The following is a 25,842-nucleotide window of genomic DNA, read 5'->3' on the forward strand; positions in this document are numbered from 1 at the left end:
CTCAGAGGCATGGGATTGAGCTCTCCATCAGGATCTGTGCTCAGTGTGGAGTCTCCTTGTCTCTTTCCCTCTGCACCTACCTCCATGCTCTCTCTCTCAAATAAATAAATAAAATCTTAAAAAAAAGATAACATCATTTTATATAGTGAAATTCTGATATGCAATTCTAAAATTAAGAACACTTTATCTTACCATGATTCCATCATCACTTAGTTTTCAATGATTAAAGATACAGATTTTACTTTTCTGTTTGTAATTTGAGGTATTAACTAATGTTATATTCAACTGTAGAGCTTAATTTAGGAATTTCTTGAATTTGACTTCTATTTAAAAGTTTCATGTTGGAAATGATGTGTTGGTAACTTTTACCTAGATGATAAATCCTGCCTTTATTCCTCCAATCAAGAAATGTCTACCGAGGGGCGCCTGGGTGGCTCAGTGGGTTAAGCCGCTGCCTTCGGCTCAGGTCATGATCTCAGGGTCCTGGGATCGAGCCCCGCATCGGGCTCTCTGCTCGGCGAGGAGCCTGCTTCCTCCTCTCTCTCTGCCTGCCTCTCTGCCTGCTGTGATCTCTGTCTGTCAAATAAATAAATAAAATCTTAAAAAAAAAAAAAAAGAAATGTCTACCAAGATTAAATACAAAAATATATTTTACCATTTAATCATAGTTTGTATGGTGGAAAAAACAGGGGACGAATGAAACAAAGATTATATTTATCTTGAATACTGAATTTTTCAAGGTATTCTGAAATAACAAAGCACTGCTGTTATTAGTAATGGTGACCAGGGCTGCAATACAATTACGGAAATAGCAGTATCTCATGAAAGCTGTTAATTTTGCCATGACTTGGGTCAAAGCAGAAAACTGGCCCACCTAAAGTTGAAGAATATCCTGTAAATGATACTGTACATTTCTATACCCCTGTAGTACAGTTTTCAAACATTTTTACTTCTTAAAAAGGACAATAAGCCAAATTACAAAGGAAAATATTGATAAATTTAAGATTCAAAATTTATGTATTTAAAAATACTTTCATTCATTCTAACTCAACTGAATTATGCAAAAAATCCTCAGGGAAGTAGGATCAACAGGTACTTATCTCTATTCTATGGGTAAAGCAATTGAGGCTAACTAAGAATGACAACTAAAAAATAGCCAAGTCACACAGAACAGTAATTTTGTTAAGAACACAAAAGAAAAAAAATAGATGCACCTAAATCATTTTGTTAATGTAACATGAGTATCTGAAAATTTAAACTAGTAATTCATAATCTAAGAGACCTGGCAAAGAATAGCCGTTTTTTGAGCATAAATAAATTAGTACCTATAATCTGTTTCATTTTATTTAAGAGGGAAAAAAATCAGAATTTTTCCTAAGAAGTTATGAAAATAGTTCTTGAATAAGAATTTATCAGATGATGGTAAGACAATATTTTTAAAAATACCCTAGTGTATGTGTGTGTATTATATATATATATATATATCTGTGATGTGATAAATTGTGTTTAAATTTTTTCTAAACGGTTAAAATAAAATGGCTAAAAATAAATTTTGCAAGACAATTTACTTGTTCTAGAGCTTAGGCATCAAGATCTAAAGCACAATACGGAATTTTAAAAGATGACTGCTTCACACATAAAACAATTTTTATTTTTTATTTATTTATTTTTAAAAAAATTTTATTTATTTATTTGACAGAGAGATTGCAAGTAGGCAGAGAGGCAGACAGAGAGAGAGGGGGAAGCAGGCTTCCTGCTGAGCAGAGAGCCTGATGCGGGGCTTGATCCCAGGACCCTGAGATCATGACCTGAGCTGAAGGCAGAGGCTTTAACCCACTGAGCCACCCAGGTGCCCCTAAAACAATTTTTATAAAATTTACCTTAGTAAGTGCTATGTCTGGTGTTAAAAACTTTTTCCTAAGCATTTAAACAGATGTTTATATTGGTGACATCCTTAAAGATAGATTTAACAAATCAGCAAGTCTCAACAACAATTATGATTATATGGAAAGATTCATTTTTCACTGGGAATGGCTAATTCAGAAGACTGACCAGTAATGACTACAACTCATTAACATCAGTTTTCTAGCTGATGCTCATCAACTGGTAGTTTACAAGACTTTCCTGGAGAATATTCACAACATTAAAACAAAACAAAAGGGGGAAGGGCACCTGGGTGGCTCATTAAGTTAAGCCTTCCACTCTTGATTTCGGCTCAGGTCATGATCTCAGAGTCCTGAGATCCAGCCCTATGTCACCGTGCTTGGTGGAGAGTCACTCAGGTTCTTGTCTCCTCCCTCTCTTGCTGCTCCTCCCCTAGTTCTTTCTCTCCACTCCTCCTTGCTAAAATGAACGAATGAATAAATAAATCTTTAAACAAAACAAAACGAAAATAAAAGGAATAAAGAAAAAGCAGAATAAAGGAAATAATCTTAGTGCTCTCTGATACCATTACCAGAAATCTTAGCATAAGACTGAAAAAGGAGTCTTAAAACCTTTTTATTCCATGAGGCTCCTAAGAAACCCATCTGGGGCACAATGGCAGGGAGTATGAAGTGATTTTTTTACTGCCACTGGCCATACTGCATCTGTTCTGTGGATAATTAGAGCCCTTCAGTTTCCAAAGCTGTCAATCTGACATTTTTTCTAAGCACTAAATAAACAAAATTTATAATTCAAAGAACCAAAGAACTTAAAAATATTACTGAAGCGACTTCACAGTTGTGATACAAACCAAAAAAACTAGAAAAGTGGAATACCAGTGACAGTTTAAATTTTAAGATTCTTTGAATTTTATATACCACAACTTTACAAAGTTTAAGCCAGATAGTTTTGGTACTTTCATAGTACACAAGTAAAAACTTACATCTAACATTTCCTTATTGTGTCAGTGTTGCAAGTTTTGTATTACTTCATCTCATTATTCAAATAGATTTACAGAACTATGCTTTACTGTAGACTCCATACACACCCAATATTGTGTGTTAAAATGTCTGGATGGCTAACTGGAAAAAACAGGGAGAACTAAGTTCACAATTATTAAAAATAAGACCAAATTTACATATATACACCATACCTGCAGTTGACCATTTAATGAACTCAAGTCTTCTGCTTTCTTCTCTAAAGACTGAACCCAGACTTTCCTTTTTTGTCGGCATCGTGAAGCGGCTGCTCTATTTCGCTCTAGAAATTTCCTCCTTTTTTCATCAGGATCTTCATTAGCTGCTCTTCTTCGACGACCACTCGTATTCTGGGTCTGTGGAGTTGTGTGAGCTGGAGAAGCCTGTAATAAATATAAATGGAAGCTTTTTATGTTTGTATATAATGAGTGAGAACACGGGTAGTAAAGAGTGGCAGAAGAGGAAGATCTACTAATTTTGTTTTCTAAGTCCCATTGTATATATCAATATTTTGAGATGACATGAAATACCACTCTGTGCTTTAACAAATTCCTTGAAATAAATAAGTACTGCTAAAATAGGATTCTCATTAATTCATTATCACAGTGAATATATTTCAAGTTTGTATAACACTTCATTTATATAGAAATAAAATGAAGGGGCTCCTGGGTGGCTCAGTGGGTTAAGCCTCTGCCTTCGGCTCGGGTCATGATCTCAGGGTCCTGGGATCGAGCCCCGCATCAGGCTCTCTGCTCAGCGGGGAGCCTCTTCCCCACCTCTCTCTGCCTGCCTCTCTGCCTGCTTGTGATCTCTCTCTGTGAAATAAATAAATAAAATCTTAAAAAAAAAAAAGAGAAAAAGAAATAAAATGAAGAAGCTGAAAATGCAATACAAATGAACATGTATAGATCTTATATTTTTCCAAGTGTACTTTTTAACATTATGGTACAATACAGTCCTTTGAAAAATTATAAAGTACTAAAGTAAAAAAATTTAATAATTTACTTAATTCACTATGAAAAACCATTTACTTGCTATTTTTTAAATACAATTTTAAAAATAAAAAATAGTAAAATTTTCTCTTAAAAATTGGTTTCTTTAAAATTGAGTAAAAAGTTGAAGAGTAAAAGTATAGTAGTGCTCCCTTATCAGCAGGGGTCTTATATATAAGCTCAATGCAAGTTCCACAGAGAAATCACCAAACTACTTCTCACTCTACAAACTCCAAAAAACATACGTTATCATTTAATTCCTTTTCCAAATAACTAGGATTAAAAATTCTCAGGGCAATTTAATTTATACTGTATTTTAATTGTAATAAAGGTTAAGTATTAAATTAGATCATTTCTTTTACGTACATAATTTTAAGTTAATCTTTTAGAAAAATATTTCTATGGCTTGCTTCAAGAATGGCAACCCTGAAATATTCTCTTTTCTTCATCCTCTTAACTTATTGATAATAGCAGTTTTTTTTTTTTCTTTTACTCATTTGGCTGAATAGGAAAGAACAGGTTTTTTTTTTAATTGACAACTCAGTTATTACACAAATATTAATAATCACAAGTATTATAAGTGAAACTAATACAGTTATGTTTGTATATTTTTACACCTAACAAGAATTTAGGGCCACTTAAAAACATGTATTCTTCCTCCTCTCCCTCTTTCCATTGACTCATTCATTCCTCATTATTAAAAAGAACACAGGGAGTACCTAGAAAGTAGTGATACAACAGTAAACAAACAGATAAAGTCCCGCCTTCAAGAAGCTCCCATCCAATACAAGGATATAAATAAAAATTAGATCCAGGTAAACTTTAGTTACTATAAGTAAATAATATATTCATTTCTTTTAAATAAATTTTAAAGATATAAAAACCACACATAGCTCGCAGACCATACGAAAAAACACCCATGGCCTGATTTGGGCCCTGAGTCAGTTTGCTAATCTCTGAATTATGACATTAAAACATACACACTTATTTTCCTTCTCTCTTGCTCCAAGTTGTGTAATGGATGACTACCACAACTACATTCCACTTTATTATTTATTTCTTTAAAGATTTTATTTATTTATTTGACAGAGAGACACAGTGAGAGAGGGAACATAAGCAGGAGAGTGGGAGAGGGAGAAGCAGGCTTCCCTGCTGAGCAGGGAGCCCGATGTGGGACTCCTGGGATCATGACCTGGGCCAAAAGGCAGACACCTAACAACTAAGCCACCCAGGTGCACCTACATTCCACTTTATTCTAAGTTTTGTGAAGATAAAATACAATTATCTAAAAAGTTACAATTTTGAGGCAACCTAAAACTTGCCATTTACCTGTTTCTTTAATTGCAAAGTTTTGCTTTTTAATGCCAATGCTAGTATTAAGTATCTTTAAGTACCTTTTATCTTAAAAGTTCTAAAACATTTAGCAGAAATACAGTAATCATTCCATGTAGAGATGCACTATAGACATAACAGACATATCAGCCATCTAATATGCAGTCATAAACTGGAAATAAATGAAAAGGACCTCCAGCATAAACAGTTTCCATAAGGCATATATATCTGCTCCTTTGGCAATGTTTCTCAGATTTTAATCCAAGAATCATTTGATTTATGTTAGTAATGTAATAAACACATACACATGCACACATTATTTGCTGAATACAATCAACAAAAAATGATTTAAAAAGTATCGATGGATATTTATGCCATGTCAGGCCAAGAAACACAGACACCCACAGAAGCATTTACATGGTGTCTTGATCAGTAACAACTGCCTATCTTATTTATTTACTTATTTATTTTGGGGTATCAATACTTTTATACTGAACTACCTTTTCCCAAGGTTTCTGGTATATTTTTGAATTATGACCAGAAATAATTTTTTTCAAAGTATATATAATGGTCATTTAAATTACACTGTATTTGTTTCTTAAAGGATGATAAAGTACTAATGATAAAAACAACACACATACCGGAGTTTCTGTAGTGGATGTAGCTGGCTGTTGTAATGACTGTGGTCTTGATTCCTCTGACTGAGTTCTAACCAATCCGCTACCATGACCTTTGACAGTATCACCATTGGTAACTGGAGGATGTTGCTGGGTCAAAGCAGCTTTTAATCTCTGAAATGCAAACACCAATTAAAAAAAAAAGTTCGCTGCTTTCCACTCAATTCCAACTTCCAACATATTCTTTGGTTAACAACAACAACAAAATATTTATTCAGGAATACAAGAATATAATTGGCTTTAAAATTAGTTTTACCATTACAAATAGTAAGATAAACACTTTGAGAAGCTTTCCTGAGTCTGTCTGGCACTACTAGAGGATTTTACACTTTGCTGTTCTCTAACAAATTTCGAGAAAAGAGTAAAAAATAAAAACACTGTTGACTGAAAATATTTAGCTCTGCTCAACTAAAATAAGCACACAAGTTAATTACGTACACTTTCACCTATTTCTCCTACTTCATTCTTATATCTCCATCTTCCCAGGCTCTGCCTACATCTTAAACCTAAACCTCTTCCAAATTTGCGCCCAACTGATCTCTGCTTGATAGTCTTATGTCAGTGCCTGTTTGGTCAACAACCTGATGTTGCATTTTTTTTAGGCCACTATATTAACTGTCAGACTGAACCTCCTCCTAGGACCTACAGTTAGGTTTGCCTCCATTATGTCTTCCCTGTCTCCAGTAAGAAGATTTAGTTCCAAGTCTACCCCCTCTACTATGTTCCATTTGCCAGTTAACTGAATTGTTCCTGATCCACTGTCAGAGTATGAATAACCTAGTGTTAGGAGGAGGCCCTAAACATTTATGGGCTATCTCTTAATAAAGACGCAATTTGCATAAAGCTTATTTTCTACTAGCAAAAAGGTATATGTGAATAACTTATCTCCTCAAGTTAAGTTTTTTTTGGGGGGGTGAGGGGAGGTAAAATTTTGAGTTAGTAAGCTCTTTCAAGAACAGAGATTGCCTTATCTTTCTCTGCACCACTTTTAAGCAACTGATAAACTGATTTGCTACATAACTGAGCAACACATGTATTTGTTAACTGACAGAAATTGGATTCTTTGGCGAAAATGGCACAAGTGATATTTGGGGTAGTTTTATTGTTAAAAAATATATAAGCATGTAATAATTAGCATAAGATAATCATACTGTAATATCTTAGAAATGAAAGGGACCTGAAAGACCTGGGACTATTATTGCTGATATTGTTCTTAATAAATGAGATGTAGTCCTTAAGCCCAAAATAAAGTTTCATCACAAAATTTGATACAGGTAGGAAAGAGAGAAGAGCTTCTGAAAGAGGCCCCCAGATGACATTAGTACAACTGCTTTCACTTACTTCAACTAAGAACAACTTAGAAAATTGTACAACTATCCCCAAATTTGTAATTTCTTTGATTTCATTTATGTATATCTCCTTACCATCTTTAAGTGATCCAGACCCCTGAAAAACTAAAGCATACATGAAAAGGTCACTAACATTTCCCAAGGCAGTAACTATACCTAGAAAAGTATTACTGGACATTTTCTCTCTACTGCTATTCATTGTAGATTCTGGGTATCATTTTAAAAGCAAGTCAGTCAGTAGTTTAAAAAACAAGTTTATTGGGGTGCCTGGATGGCTCAGTCAGTTAAGTGTCTGCTTTCAGCTCAGGTCATGAGTCCAGAATCCTGGTACAGAGGACCTGCACTGGGCTCCCTGCTCAGCGGGGAGCCTGCCCTCCCCACCCCCACGTGTTCCTGCTCTCTCAAATAAAAAAATATTTAAAAAAAAAATTTACTGAGGTATAAGTTACATATAAGTAAGAAGTCTTTTTTGTGCAAAGCTCTAGAGTTTTAACAAGTGCATTGTGTTGTGTAACCACCCTACAATCAGGATACAGAACAGTGCTACTATTCCCTCGAATTCCCTTATACTTCTCTCCTCTCAGCCCTGCCCCTAGAAACCACTAATCTGTTTTCTGATCCCCGAAGTTTTGCCTTTTCTAAAATGTCATATAAATGGAATTATACAATGTTAACAGCCTTTTGAATTTGGCTTCTTCCTTTTAGCATAATGCACTTGAAATTCATCCTTGTTATCAGTATTTTTTCAATGAGTTTCTACTAGGACAGTGCCCCTACTTTAGAGATTAGGAAACCAGAGATCATTTGCCCAAGGTCACAGAAATAGCTAAGACGCAGGAAATTGAGACACTTATAACTGATGGGATAATATGGACATGTGTGGATTAAACTAAAGTTAGATAATGGATTAAAGGAGTAGTTGGCTGCAACCAGAACTACTACTTAGGCAAAGTGGTCAAAGAACTCAAAATAGAGTTTGAAAGTGCAGATCATTATAAGCAGAACAAAGGAGGAAAATCAGGGGAGGTGGTCAGTCTACATAATTAAATCTTTTAAAAACAGCATGTTACACATCAAAATACAGTAAACAGCATCCAGTCTATAGTGTTAGGTTACAGGGCTTTCACTTCTAGATATAAAATGTGCATAAATATAAGTAGCAGTTGAGATGTGAAGCTTAGTAAATTATGTGTTGATAAAATATTTTTAAGTCCTTAGGTAGAAAACACAGAACTGAAGAGCATTTAAAGTTTTATAGTGAAGAGCTTAACTCTTAGAATTAATGAAATATAGTAACTGCACATAGGGGAGTCTGAAGTACATAAACATCACTCTCTTGAATAATCTTTAGTAGGGCAAGTTACTACCTTATAGAGCACTTAAAAAGCAGCATCAGTATTCATTCATTATCCTCTCTTGACTGCCCTAGTGTATACAGTCTCACCCAGTGAGGAAGCTCTAATGTTTGCTCCATGCTGTTACATTGATTACAATGGGTCTGACTTAGAAAGTGTGCCACTGGGTACAAAATTTAAGAAAAAGATTTTCAAGGGTTAATTTACCCTGTTCTGAACTGCACATATATATGTATTTTAAAAAGCAGTAAAAAAAATAGACATACACTAAAAAATTAAGAATGGGTTAGGAGAAAAAAAGATGTCACTAAATATGAGGATTCATGAAAATTTTATAATAAAAGGATATCTACAATCCACCCATATATATATTTGTCAGAGATGGTTTAAAGAACAACAAATAGTGTGGTTCAAAAATATCGATGAAAACATATATAAATACCATGGATATTTTTTTTCCAACAGAATTCTGAAACTAGAAGATACACTGATGATCAATTAGTCCAATCAGCAGCTTACAGACTGACAAACTAAGGTCCAAAGAGTGAATGAAGTTACTTCCCAGAATCAAAGAGTAAGAAGCAGAGCAAGGATCAGACATTCTGCTAACTCCTAATTCATTGAACACATCTTCGAAGTCTTGCCAAACTAAAGCTTTTGCCTATATGAAGTATTCTAAGTATATCAGCAGTCAATAAGATACTTCTCTCCATACAGAAATTTAATATAATGAAAAGATTGAGATCCAAAATGTCTGTATTCCCAATATATACAATAAAGCTTAAGCATAATTTTAATTTTAAACTACAGACATTATTGGAAAGAAAACTAAAATATCTTTATTACTATATTTCTAAGCAGACTAATGTTTTAATGTTTGGAATTAACTTTAGCAACGTAAAATTCAACTACTACATTGAAAACTTTTTTCTTAGATATAAACTGTGTCAGAGAATGAATAGTTCGTTATGCTGACCGATACTACTTCCTCATTTTAAGAAGTAATCTGCTAAAAATAATTTGCTACTCAAACTCTAGGTTATATTTCACACTCCTGAAAGCAAATTTTATCACATCTGTCAGAACTTAGTAGGAACAAACTACTCCATCATAGTTCAAAGAAAAAACATAATGTTCTCTAGAAACAATTTATGAAAAAGTCAGATCCATATTTCATATGTGCCACAAAAGCTCATCAGAGTAATAACCCTCCTTCTCCTGGGTGTTATCCTACCATCTGCTGCTCTATTACTTATCTTTATTTTGCAACTAATTAACAGCATAATCTTCTAAATTCAGCAAGTTAATTATCATTATTGTGGTCTTTGCAGCATCATCAGTCCTCATGAAGCCTTGTCTCCCCACCCCCAGAGAACTTATGAAAATGAAGTAGGTTGTGAGAGAGTCTGTTTCTTTGGAGTGGGCTCATTAGGTGTTTGCTGATTAGCCTGGCATGCAGAGGCAGGTCAGAAGAATTCTGCTGAACATGAGGTTCCATGCAGGGCCCAACTAAGTTAATGTAGGTTTCTGAACAGTTGCCAAGATACCCTCTGTCAGGTCTCAGTAGAAACCCCCTGCAGAAAACCTACTGGCTACCCACTGTGTGCAAAGGTATTTCTCAGTTTGTCACACAAGACTTAAAGGAACGACTGTGGAGAATGCTACCAAAATACTTTATTAAATCTTAACAAAACTCCTAGATGATTAATATTTTCTTATTCAGACAAGTTGCTTTTTGATTACAAATATTACATAAGAAAGTTGTTACATTACAAGAGTAACACAGATGGAAACTATCTATTGTTTACATGCTTAATGACAAAACCCCTAAACCTAAATTTGGTGAGGTCCACGGCAATTCTTTGGAAGACAGTAGATGCTAGGAATTTTTCTGTCGTATTAAAAAATACTACATAATCTTGTACTCATGGATCCTCACCTACACTTCCTTTTCTTACCACATTCCCACTTTTCCAAAGACTTAAAAGTTCTAACCAAAAAAGCCTGCTCTGAAGAAATTTCTTTAGCAATAAAAGGACTCATTTCAATATCTATAGTAGACACAAACAATGCATATTTATCTACCTATAAGCACTAGACATCTGAAAATCAGGGTCTCATAAAAGCATCCCTGGTTATCTTAGGATACAAATAAGTTTCTCTTCAGCTATAGTGTGCTAGTCATTCTTGTGTTCTAATGCCATTTCTCTTACATGACTTATTTTTTAATGTATCATCCACTGTATTTAATTTTAATTCCAGTGTAGTTAACAGACAGTAATATATTCATTTCAGGTGTACAATACAGTGATTCAACAATTCCATTTTTGCTCCACGTTCATCTAGATAAGTGTACTCTCAATAGCCTTCACCTATTTCACCCTCTGCCCCTTCTCACTGGTAACCATTAGTTTGTTCTTTGTAGTTAAGAATCTGTTTTTGGGTTTGTCCTTTATCTTTATTCATTTGTTTTGTTTCTTAAATTCCACATACGAGTGAAATCATAGGGTGTTTGTCTTTCTCTGTCTTATATCGCTTAGCATTATATCCTCTATATCTTTCATACTGTTGGAAAAGGTAAGATTTCATTCTTTTTATGGCTGAGTAATATTCCATTGTATATACATACCATTTCTTTATCCATTCATCTACTGATGGCTGCTTCCAAAATTTGGCTCTTGTAACAATAATGCTGCAATAAACAAAGGGGTGCATATATCCCTTTCAATTAGGGTTTCTGTATTTTTTTGGGTAAATGCTCAGTAGTGAGACTACTGGATCAAAGTAGTACTATTTTTAATTTTTTGAGGAACCTCCATACTGGCTTCTACAGTAGTTGCCCCAGCTTGCATTCCTGCCAAAAATGCATGGGGTTGCCCTTTTCCCTACATTCTTGCCAACTTGTTTCTTGAGTTTTGGATTTTAGACCTTCTGACAGGTGTAAGGTGGTATCTTGTTTTGGTTTTGATTTGCATTTCCCTGATGATGAATGACATTGAGTATCTTTTCATGTGTCTCTTGGCCATGTCTTCTTCAGAGAAATATCTGTTCACGTCTTCTGCCCATTTTTAAGCTGGATTATTATTTGTCTTTTTTTGGTGTTGTGTAGGTTCTTGATATATTTTGGATGCCAAGCCTTTATCAGATCTGTCACTTGCAAATATTTTCTCCCAATCAGTAGGCTTTTTGTTTTGTTGGTTTTCTTTGATGTGCAGAAGGTTTAATTTTGATGTAGTTCCAATAGTTTACTTTTGCTTTTGTTTTCTCTAGCCTCAGGTAACTTTAGAAAGATGTCCTTACAGTTAATGTCCTAGAAATCACTGCTTGTGCTCTCTTCTAGGATTTTTATGGCTTCAACTCTCACATTGAGGACCTTAATCCATTTTGAGATTATTTTTATGTATGATGAAAGAAACTGGTCCAGTTTTGCCACTACCATTTGTCGAAGAGACTTCTCCCCAATACATATTCTTGCCTCCTTTGTTGAAGATTAATTGACCATATAACTGTGGGTTTATTTCTGGGCTCTCCATTCTGTTCCATTGATCTGTTTACCTATTTCTGTGCCAGTACCACACTTTCTGATTACTATAGCTTTGTTATATAACTTCAAGTCTGGAATTAGGCCACCTTCAGTTTTATTCTTTTTAAAAACTGCTTTGGCAGGATGCCTGGGTGGCTCAGTTGGGCTCCCTGCTCAGTGGGAAGCCTGCTTTTCCCTCTGCCTGTTGTTCCCCCTGCTTGTGTACTCTCTTTCTCTGACAAATAAATACATTATATATATATATATATATATATATATATATATATATATATTTTTTTTTTTTTTTTTTTAAACTGCTTTGGGGCGCCTGGGTGGCTCAGTTGGTTTAGCGACTGCCTGCAGTTCAGGTCATGATCCTGGAGTCCTGGGACTGAGTCTCGAATCGGGCTCCCTGCTCAGCAGGGAGTCTGTTTCTCCCCCTGACCCTCTCCCCTCTCATGCTCTCTCTCAAGCAAATAAATACAATCTTTAAAACAAACAAACAAACTGCTTTGGCTACTGGGGTCTTTTGTGGCTCCATACAAATTTTAGGATTGTTTTGTTGTAGTTCCATAAAAAATGTTGCTGGTATTTTGACAGGGATTGAATTAAATCTGCATATTGCTTTGGGCAGTATAGACATTTTAACTGTAATTGTTTTTCCAATCATTGCATGAGCATGGAATGTCTTTCTGTTTGTTTGCACCATCTTCAATTTCTTCAGTGCTTTGTAGTTTTCAGAGTACAGGTCTTTCACCACTTTGGCTAAATTTATTCCTTGGTATTTTACTATTTTTGGAGTAATTGTAAACAATTGTAAATTGTAAAAAATTGTAAATTTTTTTTTAATTTTCTCTTTCTGCTTCTTCATTATTAGTATATAGAAATGCAATGGATTTCTGTACATTGATTTTATATCCTGTGAACCCACTGAATTCATTCACTGGTTACAGTAGTTTTTTGGTGGAGTCTTTAGGGTTTTTTATATATAGCATCATGTCATCTACAAAGAGTGAAAAGTTTTACTTTCTTACTAATTTGGATGTCTTTTATTCCTTCCTCTTGTTTGACTGCTGTGATTAGGACTTCTAGTACTGTTTTGAATAAAACTTGTCCTGTTCCTGACCTCAGAGGAAAACCTCCCTGTTTTCCACCATTATGATGTTAGCTGTGGATTTTTCATATAAGAACTGTATTATGTTAAGGTATGTTCCCTCTAAGCCTACTTTGTTGAGGGTTTTTATCACAAATCGATGTGGTCCTTTGTATATGCTTTTTCTGCATCTGTTGAAATGATCATATGGCTTTTATCCTTTCTTTTATTGATGTGATGTATCAAGCTGAATAATCTGCAAACGTTAAACCACCCTTGCATCCCTGGAATAAATCCCACTTGATCACAGTGACTGATTTTTTTTTAATGTATTACTAAATTTGATTTGCTAACATTTTGTTGAGGATTTTTATGTTTATGTTTATTAGAGATATCAGCCTGTAGTTCTCTTTTGCGTGTGTGTGTGTGTGTATGTGTGTGTGTGTGGTGTCTTTACCTGGTTTTGGTAGCTGTGTGATACTGGCCTCCTAGAATGAATTTGGAAGTTTTCCTTCCTCTTTTATTTTTTGGAGAAGTTTGAGAAGAAAAGGTTTTAACTCTTCTTTAAATGTTTGGTAAAATTCATCTGTGAAGCTGTGTGGTCCTGGACTTTTGTTTGTTGGGAGTTATTTGATTACTGACTCAATTTCATTGCTGGTAATCAGTCTGTTCAAATTTTCTGTTGCTTTCTGATTTTTGGGAAGTTATGTTTCTAGGAATTTATCCATTTCTTCTAGGCTGCCCAGTTTGTTGACAAATAATTTTTCATAATGTTCTTACAATCCTTTGTATTTCTGTGGTGTCAGTTGTTATTTCTGTTTTGTTCCTGATCTTGAGTTTCCCCCTTCCCTTTTTCATGAGTCTGGCTACAGATTTAACAACTTTGTTGATCTTTTCAAAGAACCGGTTCCTGATCTCATTCATCTTTTTTTTATAGTTTCTATATCACTTATTTCAGCTCTAATCTTTTTATTTTCCTTTCTTCTGCTGGGTTTGGGTTTTGTTTGTTGTTTTCTAGCACCTGTAGGAGTAAGGTTAGGTTATCTGAGATTTTTTTTGCTTCTTAATAGGCCAATATTGCTATAAACTTTCCTCTTAGAACTGCTTTTGCTGCTTCCCAAAGATTTTGGACCACTGCATTTTCATTTGTCTCCATGTACTTTTTTATTTTTTTTTTTTAAAGATTTTATTTATTTATTTGACAGAGAGAAATCACAAGTAGGCAGAGAGGCAGGCAGAGAGAGAGGAGGAAGCAGGCTCCCCAAGAGAGCAGAGAGCCCGATGCGGGGCTCGAACCCAGGACCTGGGATCATGACCTGAGCCGAAGGCAGCGGCTTAACCCACTGAGCCACCCAGGCGCCCCTACTTTTTTATTTTTTTAACTTCCTCTTTGATTTGTTGGTTGACCCATTTGTTGTTTAAAAATATGTTATATTTGTGTTCTTTTCTGATTTTTTCTTGTGGTTGATTCCTAGTTTCATTACATTGTTGGAAAAGACTCATGGTGTAACTCTGATATTTTTGAATTTGAGACATATTTTGTAGCCTAATATATGATCTATTCTGTTCCAGTGCACTTGAAAAGAATGTGTATTCTATTTTATGATGGAATATTTTGAGTATGTCTATTAAAACATCTGATCCAATGTATCATTCAAAGCCAGTTTCCTGATTTTTAGTTTAGATGATCTGTCCATCGATGTAAGTGGGGTGTTAGAGTTCCCTACTATCACTGTATTACTATCAATTAGTTCCTTTATATTTGTTATTAATCATTTTATGTATTTGAGTGCTCCTATGCTGGGTGCGTGAGTATTTATAATGTTATGTCTTCTTGTTGAATCATTCCTTTAATGATTATATAACGTCCATATCTCTTGCTATAGTCTTTGTTTTAAAGTCTATTTTGTCTGATATAAGTATTGCTACACCAGCATTCTTTTCACATCCATTTGCATGATAAATGTTTCTGCATCCCCTCCCTTTCAAACTGCATATGTCTTTAGGCCTGAAGTGAGTCTCTTGTAGGCAGCATATAAATTGGTCTTGTTTTTTAATCCATTCTGTCACCCTTTTTCTTTGATTGGAGCATTTAGTCCATTTACATTCAGAATATTAACTGATAGATATGCATTTCCTGGCATTCTTTCATTTGTTTTGTTTTTGTAGATCTTTCGTTTCTTTCTTCCCTTGCTCTCTTCTCTCACCGTAAGTTGGCTTTCTTTAGTGATATACTTGGATTCCTTTCTCTCTTTTTTTGCATATCTACTACTGGTTTTTGATTTGTGGTTACCATTAGGTTTGTATATAACATCTTCTGAACTGCATGTCATTTTAGCAGAATCACTACTACACTATTTAGTATGTATGTCATTAAGAGATTATGATGATATTAGTCAAATAAATCCCTAGGAGAGATGAAGAATCAAATGGGGAGGATGTTTAAATATTTTTAAAGAGTTGAAAACAACAACAAAGCAAAATCCAACTCAAGCATGAGAGAAGAAATTTTAAGTTTTACTGGGATGGATGGCAAACTGGCAAACAGAAAAATTATTTAATGTGTAACATGAGTCTAAGGGAGATGATCTGGGAATCACTCATTTGGAGAGCATGGATTTGGAGTCCTATCACTGATGGAGAAGAGTCAAGTCCTGTGATCATTTTTCTGGTCATTAAGAAACCTACATAGACACACTGGGATATGAGCCCAGTTGATGACATGTAAGCACTGAAAATTCTGACAATAGTCAACAATGTTCATTTTACGTTATTAAGATAGGGGAAACAGACTAGTAATATTTGATAAAAATATAAAACCAGGGTGCCTGGCTGGCTCGGCTGGCTAAGCATCTGCCTTAGGCTCAGTGATGATCCCAGGGGAGTCTGGGCTCCCTGCTCAGCGAGGGGCCTGTTTCTCCCTCTCCCTCCTGCTCACCCTGTGTGAAATATTTAAAAATACATACCCACACAAACACGAAGCCAATGGTAAGATGTGAAATAATTTCTGTACCATAACAACCAAAACAACCCCAATTAATCAGAACTCCCTCAGCATTCCAGGCAATTGTTATTTTGTTACCAGTTCATGTTACCTGGATAGAATGGCAATCACTATTTTCACAAGAGTCCAATAAGTATGATATATTAGAAAATGGAAACACAGGACAATCAATATACCAAAGGTGGTAAGTTCCCAAACCACAATGTCATTAAAATAGAAATCAGTAAGATAAAAAGAAAGCCTCCAGATATTTAGGAAATTATATAATATACTTTTAAATAACCCAGAGCTGAAAGAAGAAATCACAAAGGAAATTAGAAGATAAATGATAATGAAAATCTAGCATATCAAAACTTGTGAACAAAAAGAAATTTGTAGTTTTAAATGCATATATGGGAAAGGTAAAAAGATTTAATCAATAATCTAAGCTTCCACTTTCACCAAAAAAACACAGGCAAATTAAACCCAATTAACCAGAAGGAAGTAAGTACTGGAGATAAAAGTAGCAATCAATGATAGCACAAATACACCATAAAAAAAATAAAGGCAAGCTACAGACTAAGACAAAATATTTGTAAGATACATGTAACAAAAATTTTGTATTTATTATTTCTAAAGAATTCCTATAACATAATAATAAGAGACAACCCAATTTAAAAAATCAGCAGAAGATACCAAAAAAGCATCTGGCAAAATCAGAAATGCAACTGAAACTATGAGATATTCCTACAAACTCCTAGAAATATCTATAATGAAAATGACAGACAACACTAAAGGCTGGCAAAAATGTGGGAACAACTAGAATTCCCATACTCTGCTTGTGAGAATGCTATCTCTGGCAAAGGGTCTGGCAGTGTCTTACAAAGTTAAATGTATAACTACCTTCTTACTCAGTAATTCTACTCTTGAGTAGATAGACCAACTGAAAGTAAACATTCATAAAAAGAGTTATATAAAAATGTGCACAGCATCTTTATTCACAAAGCTCAATGCTGAAAACCATTCAGGTGTCCACGAACAAGAGAATGGATAAAGAAACTGTGGTAATTTGTACAATGGAGTATTACTCAGCAATAAAAAGAGGCAAATTATGATATACTCAACAACATGGATAAATCTCACAGACATATGGTAGGCTGGACTCAAGAATATATATTGATTCCATTTGTATGAAATTCTAGAACCAATTGCTGGTGACAAAGATCAGAAGAGCTGGGAAGGTGTACTGACTGGAGAGGGAAATAAACTTTCTGGGTAGATATTAACATTCTATACTATGAGAACAGTGTGAGTTACATTAATACACTTATATATTGAAGTTAAGATTGGTTCATTTCAATGTATATAAATTTTACATTAAGAAGGACCTATTAAAAAAAAATTGAATTGGGTAGGGAATGGTCTGAGGGATAGATAAAACAAGAATGGCAGTTATATTGCTAATAATTGAAGCTGATGATGGGTACATGGGGGTTCATTATACCATAACTGTTTACTCTGTATATGTTTGAGATTTCCCATAATGAAAAGTTAAAGAAAAAAAGGAAATAGACTAATTTCTGAGTCTTTTTATTTAATTAAAACAGGACAATCTTATTTACTACCCCAATTAAAATAGGCAATCACCTAAATATGGTTATTTTACATTAGCAAAATTCTAATAATAAATTTAATTGGACTGTTAAATTTAAGTGGGGCAATCTATGACTCCCCATGCTCCAACCAATGATTATTCTCCATATATAAATTTATTAAAGTTATAGCTTTGATTTTTTTCTAATATAAAAGCACACAAAACACTTTTATTCTTGTTAATTTCCTGGTGACCTAAAAGGAAAAATTACTGAAGTAAGTATTAAGTTTAATAGTTTCTACAAATATGGCCTACTCTTCTTACAGCCCAAAGTATTTCTTTAATTCAAAAGGAACAAATCAGATTTGTTAGGAAAAAAAATCCACTGAATATGTAGATGTATTTTTAGATGCAGTGTACAACTAATTTTTCACTAGTACAGTATGTTTAAAGTAGTAAGTGTAAAAAACATTCCCAATGAAGCTTTTCTGCTATTAACTGAAGAGGATTCATCTTAGTATTTCCAAAGCTTTGAGCTAAACATGTTGTTATGTGAAAAAAATTCCGTCTTGGGTTTTCAAAAAGTTCTCTCCCCACAATCAATAACCAGCTAATTTTTAAACTCCTCAACCATTGTTCATTCAGATGGTGTATTAAGTTTTATTGTTAAAGTCATTACATGCCAATTTTAGATTATTTGCTATAATGGAGAACAGAGGTAAAAAAACTTAAAAGCTTTGCAATATATAATAGTTTTTATACAAATTTATATTGGTAATAAAGTGCCTTGGACTGAACTTGAATAACAGCTGTCTAATAACTATCTATTGATTTTTCTAAGGATGCAGTCATCAGCTGATGTTAAGAAACCCTGAAGTGTGTGAGGCTATAGAAGGGAGAATTACATGGATAAGGAGGGGAAAAAAAAAAAAAAAAAAAGCAGCAGCAGTTTTAGGTTTTTTTACTAAGGAATTTGGCAGGTTTATGGAATCTGGGCTAAGAGAAACTCTAGAAATAAAAGTTTAATCTTTTTATTTTACAAATAAGGAAACTGAATCTCCTCAAAGTTAAAGTGGTTTAAGAGTAGTGAATAGAAGAGTTAGGATTAAAATTAAAACACGTCTCCTGTCTCCTAATCTATAGCTCATCCCTTAAACAACACTAATTTCTTTTCTTTTCTTAAAGATTTTATTTATTCATTTGACAGACAGAAATCACAAGTAGACAGAGAAGCAGGCAGAGAGGAGGAAGAGGCAGGCTCCTTGCTGAGAAGAAAGCCTGATGTGAGGCTCGATCCTAGTACCCTGGGATTACGACTTGAGCTGAAGGCAGAGGCTTTAACCCACTGAGCCACCCAGGCGCCCATCAACACTAATTTCTTAGTGTCAAAACACAACTCAAAAATGTAGTTTTTCTTTATACATTATGTGTAATATTTGCTAACTTGTATACGATTTCAGAATTCTTATTAACACTATTAAACTAATTTGTGTCACTGTTTGTAAAACCCTCTGTGCTGCCTTCAGATGATTACACCTAGTTTCAGCTGTAATATTCCTAGCCACCACCAGGAGGAGATTTTGTTTCAAAAGCTACAGCCCAAAAAAAAAAAAAAAAAAAAACTACAGACAAACCAATGACAAGAATCAGAACTTAACTTCCAAATCCATCCATTTATTTTAAAGTACCACTAACTAGTCACTAGCTAATGGAAACTTCTCCAAATTTTCTAGTTCTTCTATAGTGTGATACTTTCTAAAATTTTATAAAATGTGATCTATATTGTACATCTGAAGCAGGCTTTAATGGACAAACCAGTTCAAAAAGGGCTCAAGAAATGTGCAGAACAAGTAAAATCTTGCTTACCATTTTTGCTTCTGACTGTACTGGTTGAGGGGAGGAAGGACCTGGAATTCCTGGAACACTAGGCACCATGGTGACTGGTCGAACAAGCTATGCAAAACATATTAAAAAATAATTGCTAGAGAATATATTCAAAATGACTGTGCTGTATTTGCACAATGGCTATAAAAACCTCAGAGTTCAGAACCAGAAAACCTTAAATCCCTATTGATCTCCTGTCCTGATTTATCCTTTAAAACTTGTCAATTTCTGAGACATTTCTCTAATCTTTAATTTTCACAATTGTCTAAATGGTTTCTTCTTACATAAGACTCATAATATTCAAAGTAATTGATCCAAATCTCCCAAAGATCTGTCACACTGCCATTTGGATGTGAAAGGAAAAAACATCAAAACATGTGACAATGAGGCTTACAAATAACATCACAATGAATTTTGCTCTTCTAAAAAGTATGTATGTAATTTCTAAAATATATAAATCATGGTTCATTGATATATTAATATACTATATAATGATAAAGAAAGAACCCAGTTACCTTTAATAATTTCTCTAAAAATAATAGTCTGGAACAGACTTCTTCATTTTTAAAAAAACCTAATATTAACATTGAGTAATTATTATATAGCTAAATTATCTCTCCATTTTCATTTCAGTTTTTTTCCATCACATTTACATTTAACAGGATAATCATATAATCTCAAATACAAGGGCAAGAATGTTTCCCTCTTCAAAAATATCCTAAAAAAGAGGACGTGGTCACCTAATATCTGAGTCCTTATAAAGTCACTCAAGGCATTTTGAACAGCAAAGTTCTGTCTGAAGATGATACATTGTTTTATAATTACTCCAATCAATCTAATTTTCAAAACTTAGGTTACTTAGAAGAATGTGTTAATAAGAAAGTAAATATTTCACATTAATTTTAATAATTTGTATGGGGATATAACCTCAAATTGTTGGAAGTTATTGCAGACAGACTTTTAAAAACAATTTTTAAGAGTGATACAATAAATGATTATATTGTATGGATCAGAAATATCTATGCATAAGGTAAAAAAAACAAACTTTTTTTATTACATGAATGAGTATCAAGGCTTGGGTGAATTTTCTAGGAAGATAGACTCAGGAAGTGTTATGTTGAAATTACTCAGGTGAAAATAAAAATAACATGTTTTGGAAAATTGTGCTAGATGTTTTAATAAGTGATCCTAATGATAAAAACCTGAACAATGAAGACACATTTGAAGGGTCTGAATAAAATGGTTTTATGAAAAATAAGTAAAAAAGGTATTATTTCTAACTTAATCAAAAGAATGTGCTTTTAAATATTCACTGATTGGGGCACCTGGGTGGCTCAGTGGGTTAAAGCCTCTGCCTTCGGCTCAGGTCATGATCCTGGGGTCCTGGGATCAAGCCCCACGTTGGGCTCTCTGCTCAGTGAGGAGCCTGCTTCCTCCTCTCTCTCTCTCTCTGCCTGCCTTTCTGCCTACTTGTGATCTGTCAAATAAATAAAAATCTTAAAAAAAAATAAAATAAAATAAATATTCACTGATTTATTAAGTATTACAAGTAGATGTTTAACTTGTCTGTGACTTTCAAAATTTATATATTTAACATGCTCCTCAAGAAACTTTTCTTTTGGATCTTACATCTTGATTTATCTTTCAAAATGGTCAATTTCTCAGAGACATTTGTATTAGCAAAGTGAAGGACTATCTACTGTTTTAGAGTGTTTAGATTTTCAGACGCCTGGGCTAGCAAAGGAATGCTGTAAACCCAACCTGACCATAAAAGCTCACAAAACAATTCCTATAATAATCAAAATATGGAGTTACTGGACATGTACTCTAGAATAAATACTTTCCTAAAGGACAAAAATTTGTGTTAATATTTGATTCTACAAATCTAGTCAAATTAAAATGTATTAAATAAGGATTAAATTTCTTAATATTAATAATACAAGGAAAACAAAATTTTTGGAGGATGGAAAAACATTTTCTAACCAATTATGTTTGTCTTTAATAAAGAGGTAAGTAAATTCTACTATAAAAATGAGTAAACACTACTAACCACTAATAAGTTTTTTGTTGGATTCAGTTTCATAAACCAATCAAGCAGCCCTAGGTGTATTTTGTGATTACAAATGTCAGTTTTGGTATGAAGAAAAGATTTAAAGAGTCTGAATCTCAAACTTACTGGGACTGCAGCTGGAACATGCACATTAGAACTTGTAATTGATGCAGGAATAGCAACAGGCATGGTCTGTCCATTAGGAAGATGCAATAGAAGAGGAAATGGGCCTGGTACAGGACTAAGAAAAACAGAAGAAGGAAAATTAAAGATAAATCCTTATCTATAAAATCCTCATCTATAAAAATACAAGAGTATTTTTACTCCTATTACCATATCATTTTAAAATACATTTCCTAGCCACTGCAAAGCAAACTGTAAAATTTTACTATTTTTAATTGCATCTTAAATGTATAATGTATAAAGCAGTATGAAAAAAACAACAGTGAAAAAAACAGGAAAAGTTATGGATTTACTTGGGACAATCTCCAATGTTAAATGAGAAATTTTTTTTTTTTTTAATGAGAAAAATTTTTATCAGAAGCTCCTGAGGGGCATCTGACTGGCTCAGTCTTGATCATGGAGTTATGAGTATGAGTCCCACACTGGGTGTAGAAATTATTTAAAAGTAAAATCTTAAGAAAAAAAAAGCTTGAGAGACATGTGTAAGAACAGAAAGAAATGTCACCTGATGGAGTAATTTTTGTATTTTGTGTGAAACAGCAGGAAAATAAGAGACCACCTTAAAATCACATTCAATGTTGATTTGTTTTTAAAATTAAATTTTAGTTGGGGTGCCTAGGTGGTTGAGTTGGTTAAGTGTATGACTCTTAGATTTTGGTTCAGGTCTTGATTTCAGGGTTGTAAGATCAAACCTCATGTCAGGCATCATGCTAAACATGAAGCCTGCTTAAGATTCTCTCTTCCTCTCTGCCCCTCCCCCCCCAATTAAATTTCAGATATTTATTTTCTAATCTACAATATTAGGAAAAAAAAACCAACCCAGTACTTTTTCAAAGCATGCAGATTAACACACACACACACACACACACACACACACACACACAAAACTAAGACCACATTTGAATAATTAAATGCCTGAAGAAAAATTCTGACAAGAAAAACTTAATTCATAAACAGTTCAACGACTGGCCCAAATCATCACTTACACGATTGGCCTGTTAGAGGACGGTGCCTGGGTGATTACAGTACTTGAGGTTGGTGAAGGTACTGCTTGCTGAATAATTACACTTGAATCAGAACTTGTAAGCAGCACATTGGGAACCTGTAATGATGCTGGACGAACAATAGCTGATGTGGGCTGTGCAGTTTGTGCCAATGGTATCTCCTATTTAATAATGAGACAGAGAAAGGGTGGGATTTAAAAATATAAGACAATGGGGTGCCTGGGTGGCTCAGTGGATTAAAGCCTCTGCCTTCGGCTCAGGTCATGATCTCAGGGTCCTGGGATCAAGCCCCGCATCGGGCTCTCTGCTCAGCAGGGAGCCTGGTTCCTCCCTCTCTCTCTGCCTGCCTCTCTGCCTACTTGTGATCTCTGTCAAATAAATGAATAAAATCTTTAAAAAAATAAAAATATAAGACAACTTATGTAACTTAGGGTGAACAGAATGTAACACACTTCTAAAAGCATCGACAGAATATCCTCCCCCAAAGTAAATTTTGGAAGTGGCTATAAAGTTTCAAACGCAATGTTCAATATTTTAATTTAAAAACATCAGAGTGCCCCCCACTCCCCAGTACAACTTGTTTTCCTATCAATCCAGAAATAGGCTGGGCAACTTGGCTCTGATTCCATGAGAACTTCTGTAAAAATATAATTCAGTCTCAGGGAATTATAGAGCTTAAAATTTAGGAGAGATTACCTAGTCCTACTCCATCATTATACTGTAAAAAGAGGAAACAGGTCCAGAGAGACTGGGTTTATGGTTGATACAAATTCAGTAACAGAAATGGTTAAAAAAGTTTTAACACAGTACAAATGTTTACTAATCTCAGGTAGCTACCATCCCCCACTACTCACTGTCTCTCTGTCAAATAAGTAAATAAACCTTTAAAATAAATAAATGAAAATAAATAAAGCAATCTATAGAAAATTAGAGATGGAAGTAGAAACTCCAGTTAGAAGATAACTGTTAATAATCCACATAAAAGATGATGATGGTATGGAGTAAAGTGGTGACAATGAAGACTGAAGAAGATAAATTAAGGATAATTCAGGGGGTATGTCTGATAAGATTTGCTGTTGCTTTGATGTGAAGAAAAAGAGGGGCACTTGGGTGGCTCAGTGGGTTAAGCAACTGACTTTGGCTTAGGTCATGATCTCAGGGTCCCAACATCAAGCCCTACATCAAGCTCCCCATTCAGCGGGGAGTCTGCTCATTCCTCTCCCTCTGCTACCCCCCAGTTGTGATCTCTGTCTCTCAAGGAAATAAAATCTTTAAAAAAAGAAAGAGGAAAGGAATTAAGGATTCTTGGCTTGAGCAACTAGATGGGATGGAGAGAAAATTTATTGAGACAGAGAAAGAATCAAGAGCTCTGACTTAGATATATTAAGATGGTTATTAGACATAGAAAGGGAAATGTCACAATGGGAGTCAGAGATGAATATGGAAATCCAGGAGATACCTTGGTTGATATAAGTTTGAGAACCATCAGCATGTAGTTGTTTTTATAAGTTATGAATGTAGATGAGATACCTAAGAAGAAAAGTGAGAAAGAGTAGTGAAGGAGGCCCAAACAGACTATGCCTTGCCCAGGGGGGAGGCTACAGACAGGAATGCAGAAAGAATAATTATCCTTGAAATATGCTAAAGCAACAATGAAGAGGGGAAAACTGTTGAGTGTGAAGGGACTAGAAAGCTCTTTAGAAAAAAAGATACTTCTATCACAGAGTTAACAGCATTTCCTGTAACTGTGATAACACAGAAACAATCTTTATGTCCAAAAAGAACAGGATAATTTGATACATTAAGATAATGGTCAAAACAAAACAAAACAAAACAATTAAGGGGTGCCTGGGTGGCTCAGTGGGTTAAAGCCTCTGCTTTCGGCTCAGGTCACGATCCCAGGGTCCTGGGATCGAGCCCCGCATCGGGCTCTCTGCTCAGCGGGGAGCCTGCTTCCTCCTGTCTCTCTGCCTGCCTCTCTGCCTACTTGTGATCTCTGTCTGTCAAATAAATAAATAAAATCTTTAAAAAAAAAAATTAAAACATAGTACTTTGGAAATTTTCTAAGGACATGGGAAAGTGTTCATTAATGCTGAATGTCTAAAGCACAATATAAAAGTAAACTAGGATTGACCTGCCTGGCTGGTTCAGTTCGTAGAGTATGTGACTCTTGGTCTTGGGGTCATAAGTTCAAGCCCCACATTGGGTGTACCGCTTACTTAAAAATTTTTTTTTAATTTTTGTTTTAAATTAAAAAATAGGGGTGCCTGGGTGGCTCAGTTGTGAAGGCTCTACCTTTGGTTTAGGTCATGATCTTGAGGTTCTATGATTGAGCCCCACATCAGGCTCCCTGCTCAGCAGAGAGTCTGCTTCTCCCTCGCCCTCCACTTGTGCTCTGTCTCTCGCTTTCTCGCTCTCCAAAAAATAAATAAAATCTTTAAAAAAAATTAAAAAGTAAACTAGGATCTTTGAGTTTTTCTTTGTATCCATCTATCCTTCTAATGAAAATGCATGCATATATCTATGAAAAAATGTTTCAAAATATTAGTTATTTGTATCACTCAATTATGGGCTAACAGGTGGTTTTGCTTTTCTTCCTCGTAATTTTTCTGTATTCTTAAAAGTTTTTATAATGAGACTCACTTCTATAATTAGGAAATGGGGCGAAAAAACCCACAAAACATCTAAGGTCAAAGCATTTATTCCTAAGTAGATCGTTACTTTTTCTGCCTTACTTCTAGATTCCTTGCCATGACAGAAGTCCGTTAATTCATTTACGGTTTTAGAATATCATCATCTAGAAAAAGACACTGTCACTGCCTCTTCATTGTGCCACACACAGTGCCCCATGAGTTCACTGTAAGTGTTTATGAATAAAAAGCGATCAAGAAATACCCATGCGGCACCTAGGTGACTCAGCTGG

The 25,842-nt window shown here is 34.5% G+C and overlaps 1 protein-coding gene across 5 annotated transcripts in view; it reads right to left on the reverse strand.

The window, feature by feature from the left end:
• Nucleotides 1–25,842, reverse strand: part of ATF2 (activating transcription factor 2) — an 84,596-nt gene that overhangs the window by 13,868 nt on the left and 44,886 nt on the right. For all 5 annotated transcript variants that reach the window (XM_047722232.1, XM_047722233.1, XM_047722235.1 and 2 more), the window contains 5 exons: nt 22,902–23,080; nt 21,859–21,973; nt 19,665–19,751; nt 5,866–6,015; nt 3,077–3,283 (listed from right to left, as the gene is read on the reverse strand). In XM_047722232.1, the coding sequence (XP_047578188.1) occupies nt 3,077–3,283; nt 5,866–6,015; nt 19,665–19,751; nt 21,859–21,973; nt 22,902–23,080 (738 nt within the window). The remainder of the gene's footprint in view (nt 1–3,076; nt 3,284–5,865; nt 6,016–19,664; nt 19,752–21,858; nt 21,974–22,901; nt 23,081–25,842) is intronic.

Source organism: Lutra lutra, chromosome 3 (genome assembly GCF_902655055.1).
Source record: "Lutra lutra chromosome 3, mLutLut1.2, whole genome shotgun sequence".
In the NCBI taxonomy this organism is placed as follows: domain Eukaryota; kingdom Metazoa; phylum Chordata; class Mammalia; order Carnivora; family Mustelidae; genus Lutra; species Lutra lutra.